The sequence below is a fragment of the Solanum pennellii genome, chromosome 1 (assembly GCF_001406875.1).
Source record: "Solanum pennellii chromosome 1, SPENNV200".
Lineage (NCBI taxonomy): Eukaryota > Viridiplantae > Streptophyta > Magnoliopsida > Solanales > Solanaceae > Solanum > Solanum pennellii.
In genome coordinates, this window is record NC_028637.1 from 98665327 (window position 1) to 98680143 (window position 14817).

Consider the following 14817-nt stretch of genomic DNA (forward strand, 5'->3'; position numbering starts at 1 on the left):
ATAATTTACGTATTAGTCTTGAAAATTTAAAGTTCACTTATTTTATTATAAATTTTGGAATATTTTAAAAATATGTAAAAGACTCATAAATATCATTTTAAAACTCTTTTTCAAAAAATATTCTTAACCTATAGAAAAGAGATTAAGTTTGAATTTCAAACTGAGAAAATAACTATCAAAATTTTGTGACTAAAAAATAAGGAGAGTTTGTGGAGTAAAATAAGGAAGGGATATGTATTCCAAATAGCATATTTTTTTTATGATGATAACACAAAAGTTTATGTATCAACATTTAATTTGAACTGTGTACCGATACGTATCCTTTCAAATTTGAATAAGGTAGAACATACATAATCACACCTAGATACATGATAAATGATACATTTGATAAAAGTTTTATATCAAGTATCAAAACTAACTAGGATTATGTATAAAACTGATATTTGAACATGATAAACTAATTGTAATGTATCGTAGTGTTGAAACAAAGGCATTATACATTAATTAAGAAACAAAATTAACTAGATACATTAAAATTTTAGTTAATGTAAAATAATTGTTGAGAGATTTATGACTTGAAAATGGGAGAAAGAAAGTGGAATTAATTATGTATCCGACAATTGTTTATTTAATTTATTATTTCTATAATTGAGTTATTACGAAAAAAACTTATCCGCACTGAGTGTTTACATCAAATCAATATACGCATGACATGTGTTTAAATATGTAGTTCATTTTATTTCATTTTCCAGTTATTACTATATAACGATTAAATATTATTCCGAGTAATAAAAATAATATTTTAAACATATAATGCAAAAACTAATGACTATTTTTGCCGCTAAATGCTTAGTTGCATCCACTTTACATTCCTAAAAAATGGTATGACTAACAAATTAATTGATGCAATAATAAAAAATCAACCTAAAGTTAATTAGGGAAGTGTTTTCAACAAACCCAATTAGTTGTAAGGATTATATTAAAGAGGAAATACTCCTCTTTTAATTCATTTTTATTTTTGGTTAGTTTTTAATTTTAAAAAAATAGTTTTAAATTTTTTAATGTTTATTAGTTTAAACTTTTTGAAAATTAAATTTGGATATAAATTTTGTAACTGTTAAGAATTTGGAGTGAATTTAGGAAGAGAAAATAGGAGTGAAAAAGAGAGTGGTGAATGTGAATTTGGCTAGTGACTTTTATGTATCCACTAGTTTTTAGATTTAGAAAAAAGAAGGAATTTTAATAATATTTTAAAAAGGTAGGAAAAAATAGAGAATAAAGAAATTAAACTTAGGTAATTTTTCCCCAAAAATAAAGTGTTGATGTAATCCATGCCTACTTTACAATTCTGCACTTTTTATTGTGATCATTTCATTTACAAAAAACAGAATTTTGTTTTTGGGCCTTGATAGGGCCACTCTTTGCTGGGTTGGTGGGAAATCCATTGGGCTACTCTTGTTTCTATAACTTTCTCTTTGCCCCAAGAGAGTCAGCTTATTGAACTTCTTTCTCTTTTTCTTCCTTTTGGCTATAAAAATCCCCAGCAATGTTCCATTTCATCAGAAAATAAAAGCTGCTATTAACTCGCAAACAAGTGACAAACCACAAACTTATATACAAATTCACTCTCCAATTATTAAATATTTCACTGCAAAACCACCCCAATAATGCGCATATAGCATTCTCGAATAAATCATACAAAGTAGTAGCATAGTATTGAAACACAACAATATAATGATCAGGTCTACACTTTAGCACCAAGCAGTGTCATGAGGAACTTCCTGTAATCACCTGATGTGTCGTCAATAACTGCATTATCAAGACTAGTTTTGTTCGCGATGATATACTCTCCCCTTACTTTCATCATATCAACTTCAGCTCGAGTTACAATGGCTCTCGTTAGAGAATCCTCATCAGTTCCAAATCCGACAATCGAGGCCCTGACAACCTGACCAATTCCAGCATACAAGATTATATTGTAAAGAAGGTACAATACTGACATTGATCTGTAAAACCGAATTACCAGATGCTATATATCAAATGCTGTTACGTATTTAATTACCTCAGCAAAATGTTTCTCTGGCGATTCGATACACCAGATAACCACCTTCAGGATAGATTCCAACAGACCTTTTCCACAGCTCTTAATGTCCTGTAAATGAATAATTAAAATAGATAAAATGAAAAGCACTTAAAAGAGACAAGATGAACAAGAAGCTCTATGAAAGGAAGGCTACATAGGCAGCTAGCGAGAAATGTAACCTGGTCAATGGAGAACCCGTAATTTTGCTTGTAGCAGTCAAAAGTTGCTCTAAGCTGATAATCATTCCTTGTGCTGAGTATGAAAAGAAAATTGTCATGATCCAACTGTTTTGTCCGTATGGCTTCACGAAGGATAGCAGCTTCTTCATTTGCAGTACTAGGATCCACCAATTCTCTATCATATCGATAGGACCTGACTAGACCAATAAGAATCTGGCAACATCCAGACAACACGTCATTTCACAGAAGTCAGTATAATGCAACTCAACATAGCAAAACAATTATCATCAGAAAGAGTACTATTTAACTGTTAATACATGGGAAATTGGTTAGGAATATTGTATACTTCAGCTAGTAGATCTGACTACAAGTGATCATATGTACCTTTTGTATAGGCATTGGGACATTTGCTGTGATATCTTCTTCAAGTGAACGGTTGAAAAGGCCACAATATGCTTGTCTCACCGCGACCAGATGATCAGGAGATGATGCACAAGCTATCTCTACTATCACTTGCAACTGGGTGATGGTTTTCTTTCTCGACTTTAAGGCTTCATTTGCTAGCCGTGCATCTCTTTCAGAAGGCTCATATGTCCATAGGATGACTGCTTTCTGTCACGCATGAAAAGCTAAAATTAGCACTTGAAGTCTTGGGAATAACCATGTTCATATGGAGACTGAAATTGCATTCTGCTGCAGATATAGTAATCTGATTGGCATTGTAGAAACATAACAAGGGATAAGCTATAACTCGCGGAAATTTACACTAGCATTTAGAGAAACTGTTCGCCGTAACAGGGCTAGAATCTTCCTTTGGGGTCCAAGAAATAGGAGTGTCAACAACCCCTTCGACCCTTCCCAGCTAGAGGTTCATCAAACAAGGGAAACTAATCTACCTCAAAGCTAGGATATAATGCCGCCTTACCCAACACATACACCCCCCTTGCTTGGATTTAGTTGATTATTGAAGCTTCATTAGTATTACCATTATCGAACGCATTATAGGTATAGCAAGAGGAGGAAGTCAAAAATATAGTAATTGATATAAGTGTCACATTCACCAGCTACAAGATCAAGTGGTTAAAAATATGACACACTCAATTTTAAGTTGAGCTCGGAGTTTGGTCAATAGTAACTATATGAAGATCTCAACTGAAAAATTATTCCGGAGAGAATCTGTCTGAGGCATAGATTACTCCTCTACTTATGATTCACCCACTAGAAATGATTTAAGGAGACGGAGAAGCAAGGACAATCATCAATACTAAATATTATCAAGGAAACATGAAAAGAGCAATTATTATCCAATTAATGGACTATGAGTTCTAGTAAGCAGGGGTGCTATTTAAAAGTTAATCTAATGTCACAATGTCGTCATTTTGACTAGCACAAGATTTAAGGCCTACGATCAATAGTTAAGATCTTTCTTGAGCCAAATGGATCTTCTTTCAAATTGTAAAATAACAGTAAGAACTATTCCATTTTAGGAGTAACAAAAACATATGTCAAATATTCACAAACCTCCTGATTTAACCTCAAAATAATACTCCTAGAAACGAGAATCCAAAGAAAAGCAAAGTTAAATATGAGAAGCGGCCTTTATGGAATAACTTCAAATGATCTAATGCAATCAAACTGTGAGTCGATTACGGAAGAGAACAAAATAATTAGGTCTAGGAAAAGCAAGAAAACGGATTGTACCCTGAAATCACCAGATAATTCAGAATTAATGTCATCTATAAGGGACTTGTTGTAAAGTTGCTGATAGGTTTCTCTGATCTTCTTCCTCTGGCTTGCATTTCTGTGTCCCAACACCGATATCACTGACTTCTCATTAGTTCCCAGTCCTACACACAACCACAAAACTAATCCCGTCTTTATAACAACGAACAACAATAAGACATATTAAAAACACTTTTTTAATATGCACATGGATCAACCCGTACAGAACCAAATTGCTATCAGCAGCTCAGATTTGCTATATTTATATTAAATGATGAATCTCTCTATGAAAATTTTGTCTCTGCCATTGCTAACCCAGCTTCAACACAAAAAAAAAAATGTTTCAACAACTTGTTGAGTAGATAATTTGGATTTGGAATGAAAAATTAGGTTGAAAATTGAAGCTACTTGAACGCACACAGCATGCATATATATATATGACATATGAAAAGGGGAAAGTAAAACTGAGAAAGGAAGAGAAAAGTAGAGAGACCTTTGAAGGATTTCATAAGAGTTTCAGAGTCTTCATCTGGAGAAGGAACAACATCTGGAATTCTCAGTGTAGCCATTTTCTTCACCCCAGAAATTGTAAGTTTTGCTCTGTTTCTCTTTTTAACACTTTCAGTTATTTTTCCCTCTCACCTTCGTGAAAGAGAATGAGGGCAAAAAGGAAAATAAAGTAAAGACATGTAGCTCAAAGATTACCCCTCAACTTTTTTAAAATCACACTACCCATATTGCCCTTATCTTTTTTTGGACTCTAATGCCCCCAACATTGAATTTCACTTCCTTCAAACTCCTCTCCCTCGTTATTTTTCCTTATCATACATGCACGTGGTCCATTTTTTTTTTCGGTGTTAATTTTGAAGAGTCATCGATGGACTCCTTTATAATTCTAAGTTGATAGTTAAATATTTAATCATAAATATAATTAATTTTTATATTTATATCTTATATGAATAATTTACTTTCTAATTGATCGTTAAACACACCTTGGTCCTATGCCGTCCAACATTTATTTCTGTTTTTTTTTTCCTTTTAGGCTTCACATATTTGGCCTTTTTAAAAATCCAAAACATTACACTCCATTTTATAGGATAACATTTCAAAATTGTTAAAATCAATGTAGTCTTATTTTTATAGATATATCTTCTTGTTAATATATTTAATTCCAATTAGCCTAGGTATTATCGGCTGTGCGTCGTCTTCCTTTCAGCTAAAAAAATCGAGTTCAAATTTTTTCAATTAAAAAATATAGAGAGAAACACGTTGGCAAAAAGAAATTTTACTTTTGATATTTTTTTAATTGTTTATATAGTATAGCAATATCTGAAATGAAATGGAAATAATTTTTTTTCTTGAATGAATTATTAGAAAAGAAGTCCCCCTTTCGATGAAATGTCTAGAACATGACACCTTTAAGTTACTCACATGGATAATTTAAAGAGCTTAGTCATAATCGCAATAATAACGTATTAAATTATTGGGATTTCACACGTGGACTGTGACTAACAACTATATTAATAAAGTATCAAATTAAAATATTTAAAATGATCAAAGATAATATAGTTAAAAATTTAAAAATGTAAAGTCAATTATGTAATAATAATTTAATCAAATTATTTAGGGGTTCAACAACTACCCTTTGATTTGCTCATAAGAAATATCTTCTTACATAATGATATTAGACGATTGCTTTATTTATATCAAATTTATGTTTAGTATTGTCCATTTCACATATGGACAAGTAAATAGTCTAAAATGGGTTTAGGCTAAACAAATTAAAATAATAGGGGAAAATTATGAGAAAGAAAGTTATCAGGAATCTAAGAAAGTAAAAGAAAAAAAAAAGGAAAAAGAAGCCAAAAATATATATATATACAAACATAATCCTATTTTTTTAAAATCTCATTTTTTCTAAAAAGCATGATATGAGATTTTAAATCGTGATTTAATTTTTTTAAATGTAAAACTTAACTCTAAAGTTTATACTTTATAAAAAATAAGATATACATTATTTTAATTTTACAAAAGAAAGACTAATGTTTGACGCGAAGAGATTGTTTGTATTACGTGAAATGATTATATTAAAGAATAACTAATTATTATTATTATTATTAATTAGTGAATCTTTATAAAATTGCGTATATTAAAACGTTTGTAATCACAAATATTTATTTATAGAAGAAATATGAAGATGCCTTAAGATCAATATATCAAAATCTGTTTAAGATCATTTAATAAGATTTGAGGAATCTTGTTAGTTATTGTAATTTAGTGAAATTTACATAAGATATTCAAATTGAGTATCTTATTAAACTTTAACTTAATATAATCTACTTTCATATTATAATTTTATATTGCATTTCTAAAAGAACCAAAATATAACGAGGGATATAAAATTGAAAATCACATTGGGAACTTATAGATCTTGTCTCTTTCCTCTTACTTTCATAAGCAGGAGGATGTATAAATAATTACATTGATGGTTCCATCTCATCAGTCACCAGTAAAAGTTGCACAACTAATAAAACGTAAAATATGATGGAACTTTTTGTCACCCATGTGTTTCATATGCTCAAGAGGAACAAAGAAAATTAAGAGATACTATATAACAATAATTGTTTATCTCTTACGTGTCCTATTTAACAAAATGGCTTTGACATATTCAATTCATACTATACAGAGTGTGAATCTGAAATTTAAAGATTATAACAACATTATTTTTAGAAAGAAGTATTTAAAATATTTATAAATTTGATTCAATTTTTAGTTTTATTTTTAAACTATTGACAGTCGTAAAAATATTTTTTTACTAGACTAACTAAACTTAAAGACATCTTTGATACACTCCTGATATGCAACATGACATAACAAGTGATCTGAAACTCTTGTATTGTAGTTCTTAATAAAAATCGAGAGAAGTCTTGAAACACTCTTAAACTTGATGAGAATTTTTGGATAATTTCAGTAATATATGTTGCAAGATATCGGGGGTGTATATTTAACTTTAATAATCAAGCAAAATAAGACTGTCAATAATTTGAGTATGAAACTAATAATTATGTTTCACTTCAATGTCATGTCTATCATATGTATTATTTTTGGTGATGTGAGAACCTAAGGACAAATGTGAACCAAGAAATAATTATAGGAACGTTGTTGGACCAATAAGTTGACAGAGGGTACTGATAAATGCTAAATCCAATTAAATAGATTGATGAAGATATTTTTAGTCCTTTCTGTTTTCACAATTAAGTACCCTGTTGAAAAAATGGTCCCTATTAAGTATCCTGCAGGTAAGACGACTACATCAACGTACCATCTATCACATACGATGGCGGAGACGATTGAGTTTTTTTTGCTTTTTATTTTAATCGTTTCATTTTCTTTAAAAAAATCATAGGAATATTAGTTTTATTTTAAAATGAAATTAATGTGTCACGATAAATCTGTACTAGTGACAAATAATTACGATATGACATATGATAAGGGGAAAAAGAGTAGAATAGTGTGAATGAGCTGAAGGTTTGAACTATACACTTGAAGATAATGAAATAAGCAAAATAATTTATTGTACTAAATAAATTGTAGCTTGGAGGGTTATACTTATTTATCATGATGAGTCATTTTCATGCTATATCGTTCAAGTTCCTTTCACATTTATTTCAACTTTTAATTATTTGTATTATTTAATTAGAGAAAATTGTTCAGATGATAATCACACCTCACTTTCACTTTTAAGGTGAATTTGAGTCAAAAGAAAAAAATCTCAATCGTTGTTGTACCATTTTTTCCTCATGGAAATATAGTTTAATTCAGTATATGAATATTTTTCTTTCTTTCTTTTTATCTTTTTGATATTTTACTTAAAATAAATAAGATACATGGAAATAAAAAGATAGCTTAAACAATTACCAAAAAAGAGAGAGAGAGAGTTGGCTAAGTTGTTGCACATATCTCTTTCACACATGCCATTATTGCCATATATCAACACAATTTAATAATTCCACACCTGTCCCATTTTTTAATACTTTCTCTTTTATTGTTGTTATTTAATGCGATTTTCCTATCTTTATAAAGTCAAGTCTTCATGTTCATATTTGATAGTACTATTTATGTCCTCACTTTACTTATTCACGCTATAATAAAAGTAGATACTAATTTTTAATTTGTTTAGTTTTAAGAAATAAAATAAAATTTATTATTTTACATTTATTTTATTTTTATTGTTAAATATTAGTATTTATTTTTAATATTTAAATAGTTTATAATATTTGAGATGACATAGGGAAAAGCAACCTCCCCGTGCATGGCTGTCTTGATAATAATTGACATAATATGGACAAAAATAATTATAATGGAGATAAATAAAAGCAAGAAAGACTGTATGAAGAACCTTGTGATTCTCGTGCAACAACCTTTTTTTTTAAAAAAAAAAGTACAGTAGTATTTTTTTAACACTTCTCCCCTTTTATATTATTGTTGATGCCGTTAAAATTATTTTTTTAGAATTACTATTCATTTATAGAAAAAATTAATTAAAAACATTATTTTCATTTAAAATTAATTCTTTATAAAAATATTATAAAATTTCAAAAATATTCTTCGTTGTTCAATTTAGAATTGATGAATAGGGCTATATATAAAGTGTATTGAAAAAAAAACAAATGATAACTTAGTTAAAATAATTTCGTATTTATATAATTTTTCTTTAGAAATGTTTAAAGTAAAAGTGGATAAGTAATGTAAATTGTAAGATGGAGGGAACATTGTTTTTCTCTCGTAGAGGGTGGGGTATAATAGTTAGAAAATTTTCAATTTTAGAATCTTTTGGTATATGCCAGATGAGATAACTACGGATAAAATTATTTATCCTATCTTTATATTAATATATATAATAAAATAAAATAATTTAAAATTAATAAATATCTAAAATCAAACATAAAATGAAATTAATCTCATTTTTTTATATATTCTTATTCAAATATCGAGCAATCCTCTTTTACTTTTTTTCTCCCCCGATTATCCAGTGTCTCAAGTTAAAATCTTAATTAAATTTGAATCTCGCATTATAGAGCTCATTCAGAGGTAATGTTTTTATAGGATTTCTTTCATACTCAAAGTTCGAACAAATAATCTATTAATAAAGAGTGAAATAATTTTATCATTGTACCGCCAACGAAGTCCTTTTACCGATCTTCAATACGACGTAAACGTGTTTTTCTACGGAGAAACACAGGTTGTAGATGTTCTACATCAATTTCTAGCTAGTCTTCTATGTTGTCCCTTTACTATCATTAACTATAGTAAATATTTTCCATTTTATTTTAATTGTCATATTTTTTTTAGGATTTAGAAAAGAATTTTGAATAAAAGAATAATTTGACTAATTCATCTTTATTTACTCTTTTTGTTTTATTATTCTTTTTTTTATCATGTTAGTTTCTTATCGTTTTATGAAGTAAAGATAAAAGTAAAAAAGAAATAATTAATTATATTTTGATTTTTCAAAATAACGCTACTATTTATTATTATTTTGAATAAGTTGCTTTCAATAAGTACAACTACTAAAATAGATTTTAGTACATGTAAGTTATTGAACGATGGTAGAAGTAAAATTTATCATATGAAAATTTAATAACATGGATTTTAAACATTTGGCACGTAATAGTAGCTAAGTAGTAGGGGTCGGACTCCACGTGATATTCAGGATTTATTGAACTTTCTCGATAAAAAATTATACGATCTATATAAAGTAAAATTTTTGAAAATACATATATTTTAAACTCCTCAATAACAAAAAGAAGTTGATAACACAGCGATAAGTCCTCTTGAAATTAAATTGTACATCACTAGTTTAAATTCCAACAATTAATTTATTTAAAAAATATGATGTATATGCAGCGTAAAATGCAAGCATATTTTATCAAAACTATTGTTGGATCTATGAAGAAGCTCAATTAAAAAGGATAGAACCAATTGCTAACATGGAAATATCCAAAGGTAGATAAAAGCATAAAAAACAGATAGCCGAATATTTATTGAAACATTAATTAATAAGAAATAATATTAAAGATTAGACTTTAATTAAAATAATTAACGACTTTTCTTTTTTTTTAAAAAAAATTTACACTCTGTACTTTGAAGAAGGGGAAGTACAGGAATTAAATAATGGCCACATCTTTAGCTAGCGTTTGGCCATAAATATTCAAATATTTTTGGCAAATATTATTTGGATGAAAATTTGGGTGAAATTTTACCATGTGTTTGGCCATAGAATTTGAGAAACATATTTCATTTTTTTAAGAAATATGATTTATACCCATAAGTTTTTAAAACTATCAAACTAACCATAAATTTGTATTACATAGCACAATAGAAATCTCACGTAACAAGATTTATGACTTCCGCAACAAATCAACAAGAATCATTACAGTAAATATCCGTATAGTGAAAAGGTCTTGGTACAAATCATGATAATGAAAATACAACTAATATAAATTCAGGGAAAAAAAGAGAAGAAAACAAAAGGAAATAAATATTGCAATCACTGAAGAACATATGCTTTCTCATCTGAAAGAGTTCAACCTATTCTTTAATATAATCTTCCCACATTTTATGAACAATCTCTTCTCGATGAGCTTACATTTTCGAATCAGACGATCGAGAAGATGAAGCGATGTTGTTACCCTGAGCCAGTAGTTCGTCACTTTCATCAACAACCATATCATCATTTTCATATTCATTGAATATTCCATCACTACTTTGGTGTTCACGTAAAAAATTATGCAATACAGCGCAAGCAATTACTATTTTCACTTGCATGTCACATTCATAGTTGTTCATGCCTTGTCTTAGTATTCTGAATCTACTTTTCCATGCACCAAAAGTTCTTTCAATTACATTGCGCAGAGAAGTATGTTTATAGTTAAATAGCTCTTTTCCATTCTTAGGCTCTCTTTCACTTACTCGGTAGTCCTGCAAATGATAGCGCACTCCAATGAATGGAGCTAAAAATCCACTTGTGTTCCGTAGACCAGCATCAACAACGTAATATTTATCTACCAAAATAAAATAAATGCAATTCATGTTTTATTTAGTAGCTAGTTCATTAAGACTAACTGTAATAAAGGAATGTATGAAATCAAAAGAATGCATGTAGAAGGGAGCTAATTGAATTGGTTGGTGTCAATAAATATATTATTTTTGTAAAATAAAAAGTTAAGGGTAAAAATTGAATTTCTAAAACTTTCCAAATAATGAAATTTGGCCCAAATACTAGTTTTTTCTAGTATTTGGGAATTTGGAAAATTTGCCAAAAAAATTTGCCAAATAATAAAAAAGTGTATGGACAAACAAAATTTGTCAAGTTTTTTCCCAAGTTTTACTTGCAAAATTTATAGCCAAACGGGCCCTTATAATTTTACATCGAAGGCTACTTTGGTCATTTACTGGTTTGCTAACCGGCCGGTAATACCTAAATGACAGAAGTACCCCTAATAACCCATATAAATGTGGTTGGAATTGAATCACAGCATCCATCAGCTCTCCTCTCTCTCACAGGCACACAAAGAGACAAAAACTCAAAAACAGAGAAAAATAAAAGAAAAAAAAATGGCAGAGGCAAATTCGTATGCAGCTCTTACCAAAGCTTTCTCAGGTTCTTTTCCATTTTCTTCCTTCTATAACTGATTTTTTGAAAATGTTTATTAGAGTTAAAAGTTGGATTTTCTTCAAGTTTTTACTACTAAACTCTCACTGGATCTTCACTTCCTCTGAGAAGTTGTGTTCTACATCTGATTCTGCCGATCTGTATAATTTGTGATTTCATGTGCTTTTTTTGTGTCTGATAATGGAAATTGCCCTTTATAGTGACTATTCACTGTTTCAATTTGTTTGATTTGACTGTACGTGGAATTTAGATTTTTGAGTATTCTGAATTTGCCCTGTAATTTCATCGTCTTGAACACGCCAGGTAATATCTTGAAGTTATAGATCTAATCAATGACTGTAAGCAAAGTTATCTCTCAAACATAGTTAGCTTATACGTATTTTCGCTTAATTTCTAATGTTAAAATGTTTAGTCTAAGATGCAAGTATTTACCGGTGTAACAGTTGTTAAGGCATCCAGTGAGGCATGGAGTTGAATTATAACTGAAAATTGATAAAATTTGTAGGACTTGGTGTGGATGAGAACTTATTCATCTCAACACTGGGGAAATGGAATCGGCATCAGAGGGAATCGTACAGGGTAAGCACTCCTGGATTCTTCAGAGAAGACAAACGACAGTTCCAGAGATGGGATGATCAACATATCCTCCAGCTTCGTCAAGAGTTTTTGCGTCTTAAGGTATTTAGATACATTTTTATATTAATTATTGGAAACAACCTCTCTACCTTCCTTCCAATGTCGGGAGGAGTAAGGTAATGCTCTCTCTCTATTCATATAGTATTTGTGATCTTATAAGTTTCTTCCCTCCAAATTTTTTTAGGATGCAGTGGTTTTGTACACAATGCACCCATGGGAAAGAGATGCTCGTTTGTTCAAGGAAGCATTATTATTGCAAGTACCTAAACATGATGTTCTCATTGAGATTGCTTGCACTCGATCCTCTGAAGATCTTCTTGGAGCCAGAAAAGCCTACCATTCCCTTTTTGAACACTCAATTGAGGAAGACATTGCCTTCCATATTCGAAGTCCCGAAAGAAAGGTACCCGTCATTTTACGGATTTAATATGTGAATTGTGATTGTACGTGAGTTATCATTCTTATAAGTTACCGATTAATGATATTTGTTCAAAGTTCTCGATTAGTGATTTACCATTTTTTTAATGACAAACAGCTTCTAGTTGCTCTTGTAAGTTCCTACCGTTATGAAGGTCCAAGAGTAAACGATGATCTTGCAAAATCTGAGGCTAAGATTTTTGTAAATGCAATAAAAAATGCTAACAAGAAGAAGCTGATTGATGAGGATGAAGAGATTGTGAGGATCCTTTCGACAAGAAGCAAGCTCCATCTTAAGGCCATCTATAGCCATTACAAGGAAATCACTGGCAACTTCTTGGACGAGGTAAGAAAAAGAGAGTTTAATTTCTATGCACCGACACTTATAATACAGTCTCAATTTTTATTGTTTTCTTCAGGATCTTGAGTGTGACTTGACCTTGAAACAAGTTGTTCAATGCCTTTGTATACCTAAAGCATACTTTAGCAAGGTAAATAGCAAACACAAAACTGATAGATAATGCATCATACTGTATTTCTCCCTTTTTTGTTTGAACTAATTTGGTTATCTATTTGATTTTTTTTTCCCTCTTTTTTCAATCTCTTATTGCATAGATTTTGATCGCGTCCCTAAGATTGGATGTGGATGAATCTGCTAAAGACTCAGTTACCCGAGTCATAGTGTCAAGAGCAGACGATGATGATATGAAGCAAATCAAAGAAGAATTTCAGAGCAAATATGGAACTACTTTGGCTGCAAAGATTGCAGAAGTTGCTAATGGAAGCTACAAGGATTTCTTGCTCACTATAATTGCAAAATCTGACTAATTATTTGGCCTAGATTTTGACATATCCAAAGTTGTTCCATGTTCTCACATGCTTGTTTCCATTTGATCTTCTTTTGCTCAATTTATGTATGATTTCAGTGTTCCCATTTCAAATGAGCAATTTCAATATCACAGTTTTCAGCTTCTTGATTCAATTTATCATTGCAATTGCTATATCCAAGCATCTATTCTATTCTATCATAGAAAATGAAATTTAAAATCCAAACCTGCATAGAAATTGAAATCGATTTTCGATAATATAAGTATTGTAGTGAAAAGGAAGAAGCAGAGTGAACAATATTTGATGCCTTCAAAAAAAGAGAGGAGCGAATACCACATCGATAAACAAGAAGTAAACCGAACATTACCGAAATATACATGTGCAGCGCAGATCTACAACAGTACTCACGCAGCCACGCAGTGAGCACAAAGCGAACTATTCTTTCGCCTTTTACTAAAGAATACCGTGTGCGCGCTGCAATTAGTGGCATACGCCAATTTTTGGAGGGGCACTCTACTTTGAGACCCCAACAACTCTAGTCTTTAACAATTTCATACCATACCCCATTTTATTGGTCCGATTACAAACAGATGTTCCAAGTTCCCAAATGCTAGTTTTTCTCCCTTTGTTTTTCTTATCAAGTCTTTCACTCATTTTATGTCAAGTGTATCCATTTTTCTAATGAGCTATTTCAACACCATAGTTTTAGCTTCTTGATTTTAACTTATCATTGCGTTTTTAAATGGTAAAATTTGGGTACATGCCCTTGTGTCTTCGCAACAAAGTTAGTTAATTGATTGCCAGAAACACAGCCAAAGTGGAGGTCAAAGCAAGGAATACTTATACTAACTTAGGCAGTAGGGAAGATAACTAATTTCAGAGGTCTCAATGTCATTCTAAGTCTTAACTTAAAGTCAGGGCAGAGCTACAATATTGGATACGAGTTTGGATGAATATAGTATAATATGCTGATTCGGTTGGCTAGTTCAGAACCCATTAACTTTAAATCTTTGATCCGCCACTGTTTAAAGCTACCATACAAGATGTAATTTGAACAACTAGAAACTGCAAGTACCATACCATAACTTATAAGTAGTGTTCATCACACAACTCAATGCCATTGTAAGGTCAACTTAAAGTCAAGGGCGGAACTACAATATTATACAACCAGGTAACTTTTATTTAAGCCAAGTATGTGAACTAGGAAATCTGTTGAATATGTATAAATAGTTAATTTGGATGTTGTTATAAGTAATTTGGGCAAGTTCAGAACCAAA

At 30.4% G+C, this 14817-nt stretch overlaps 2 protein-coding genes and 1 non-coding gene across 4 annotated transcripts; 2 read left to right on the top strand and 1 right to left on the bottom strand.

The window, feature by feature from the left end:
* Nucleotides 1-1554: 1554 nt before the first annotated feature.
* LOC107011361 (annexin D3-like) lies at nt 1555-4771 on the bottom strand. 2 transcript variants are annotated; one of them, XM_015210828.2, is made up of 6 exons: nt 4478-4771; nt 3964-4127; nt 2647-2874; nt 2263-2475; nt 2063-2152; nt 1555-1948 (listed from the first exon to the last, which is right to left on the bottom strand). In XM_015210828.2, exons 1-6 carry the CDS (start codon nt 4551-4553, stop codon nt 1745-1747), a joined length of 975 nt encoding a protein of 324 aa, XP_015066314.1. In that variant the 5' UTR covers nt 4554-4771; the 3' UTR covers nt 1555-1744. The 2 variants fall into 2 exon arrangements, with proteins under 2 accessions (XP_015066314.1, XP_015066319.1); XM_015210833.2 differs by having other exon boundaries at nt 3964-4109; nt 4478-4741.
* Nucleotides 4772-11501: 6730 nt separating this feature from the next.
* Nucleotides 11502-13694, top strand: LOC107010386 (annexin D4). Its single transcript, XM_015210005.2, has 6 exons — nt 11502-11647; nt 12165-12337; nt 12480-12698; nt 12831-13058; nt 13132-13203; nt 13328-13694. Exons 1-6 carry the CDS (start codon nt 11602-11604, stop codon nt 13538-13540), a joined length of 951 nt encoding a protein of 316 aa, XP_015065491.1. The 5' UTR covers nt 11502-11601; the 3' UTR covers nt 13541-13694.
* A 256-nt stretch (nt 13695-13950) lies between these two features.
* On the top strand, nt 13951-14067 carry LOC114075765. Its single transcript, XR_003576154.1, has one exon. It is a non-coding gene; the product is annotated as a U5 spliceosomal RNA (small nuclear RNA).
* The last annotated feature ends 750 nt before the right edge of the window (nt 14068-14817 follow it).

What these genes read in the sequence shown, in the direction of transcription:
- LOC107011361 (XM_015210828.2), bottom strand. Translation starts at nt 4,553, where the DNA reads ATGGCTACACTGAGAATTCCAGATGTTGTTCCTTCTCCAGATGAAGAC. An exon ending in TCCCAATGCCTATACAAAAG is followed by an intron (nt 2,476 to 2,646) that starts GTACATATGATC and finishes GGATGTTGCCAG; the next exon opens with ATTCTTATTGGTCTAGTCAG. An exon ending in ACGGGTTCTCCATTGACCAG is followed by an intron (nt 2,153 to 2,262) that starts GTTACATTTCTC and finishes ATTCATTTACAG; the next exon opens with GACATTAAGAGCTGTGGAAA.
- LOC107010386 (XM_015210005.2), top strand. Translation starts at nt 11,602, where the DNA reads ATGGCAGAGGCAAATTCGTATGCAGCTCTTACCAAAGCTTTCTCAG. An exon ending in AAGAGTTTTTGCGTCTTAAG is followed by an intron (nt 12,338 to 12,479) that starts GTATTTAGATAC and finishes AAATTTTTTTAG; the next exon opens with GATGCAGTGGTTTTGTACAC. An exon ending in CTGGCAACTTCTTGGACGAG is followed by an intron (nt 13,059 to 13,131) that starts GTAAGAAAAAGA and finishes TGTTTTCTTCAG; the next exon opens with GATCTTGAGTGTGACTTGAC.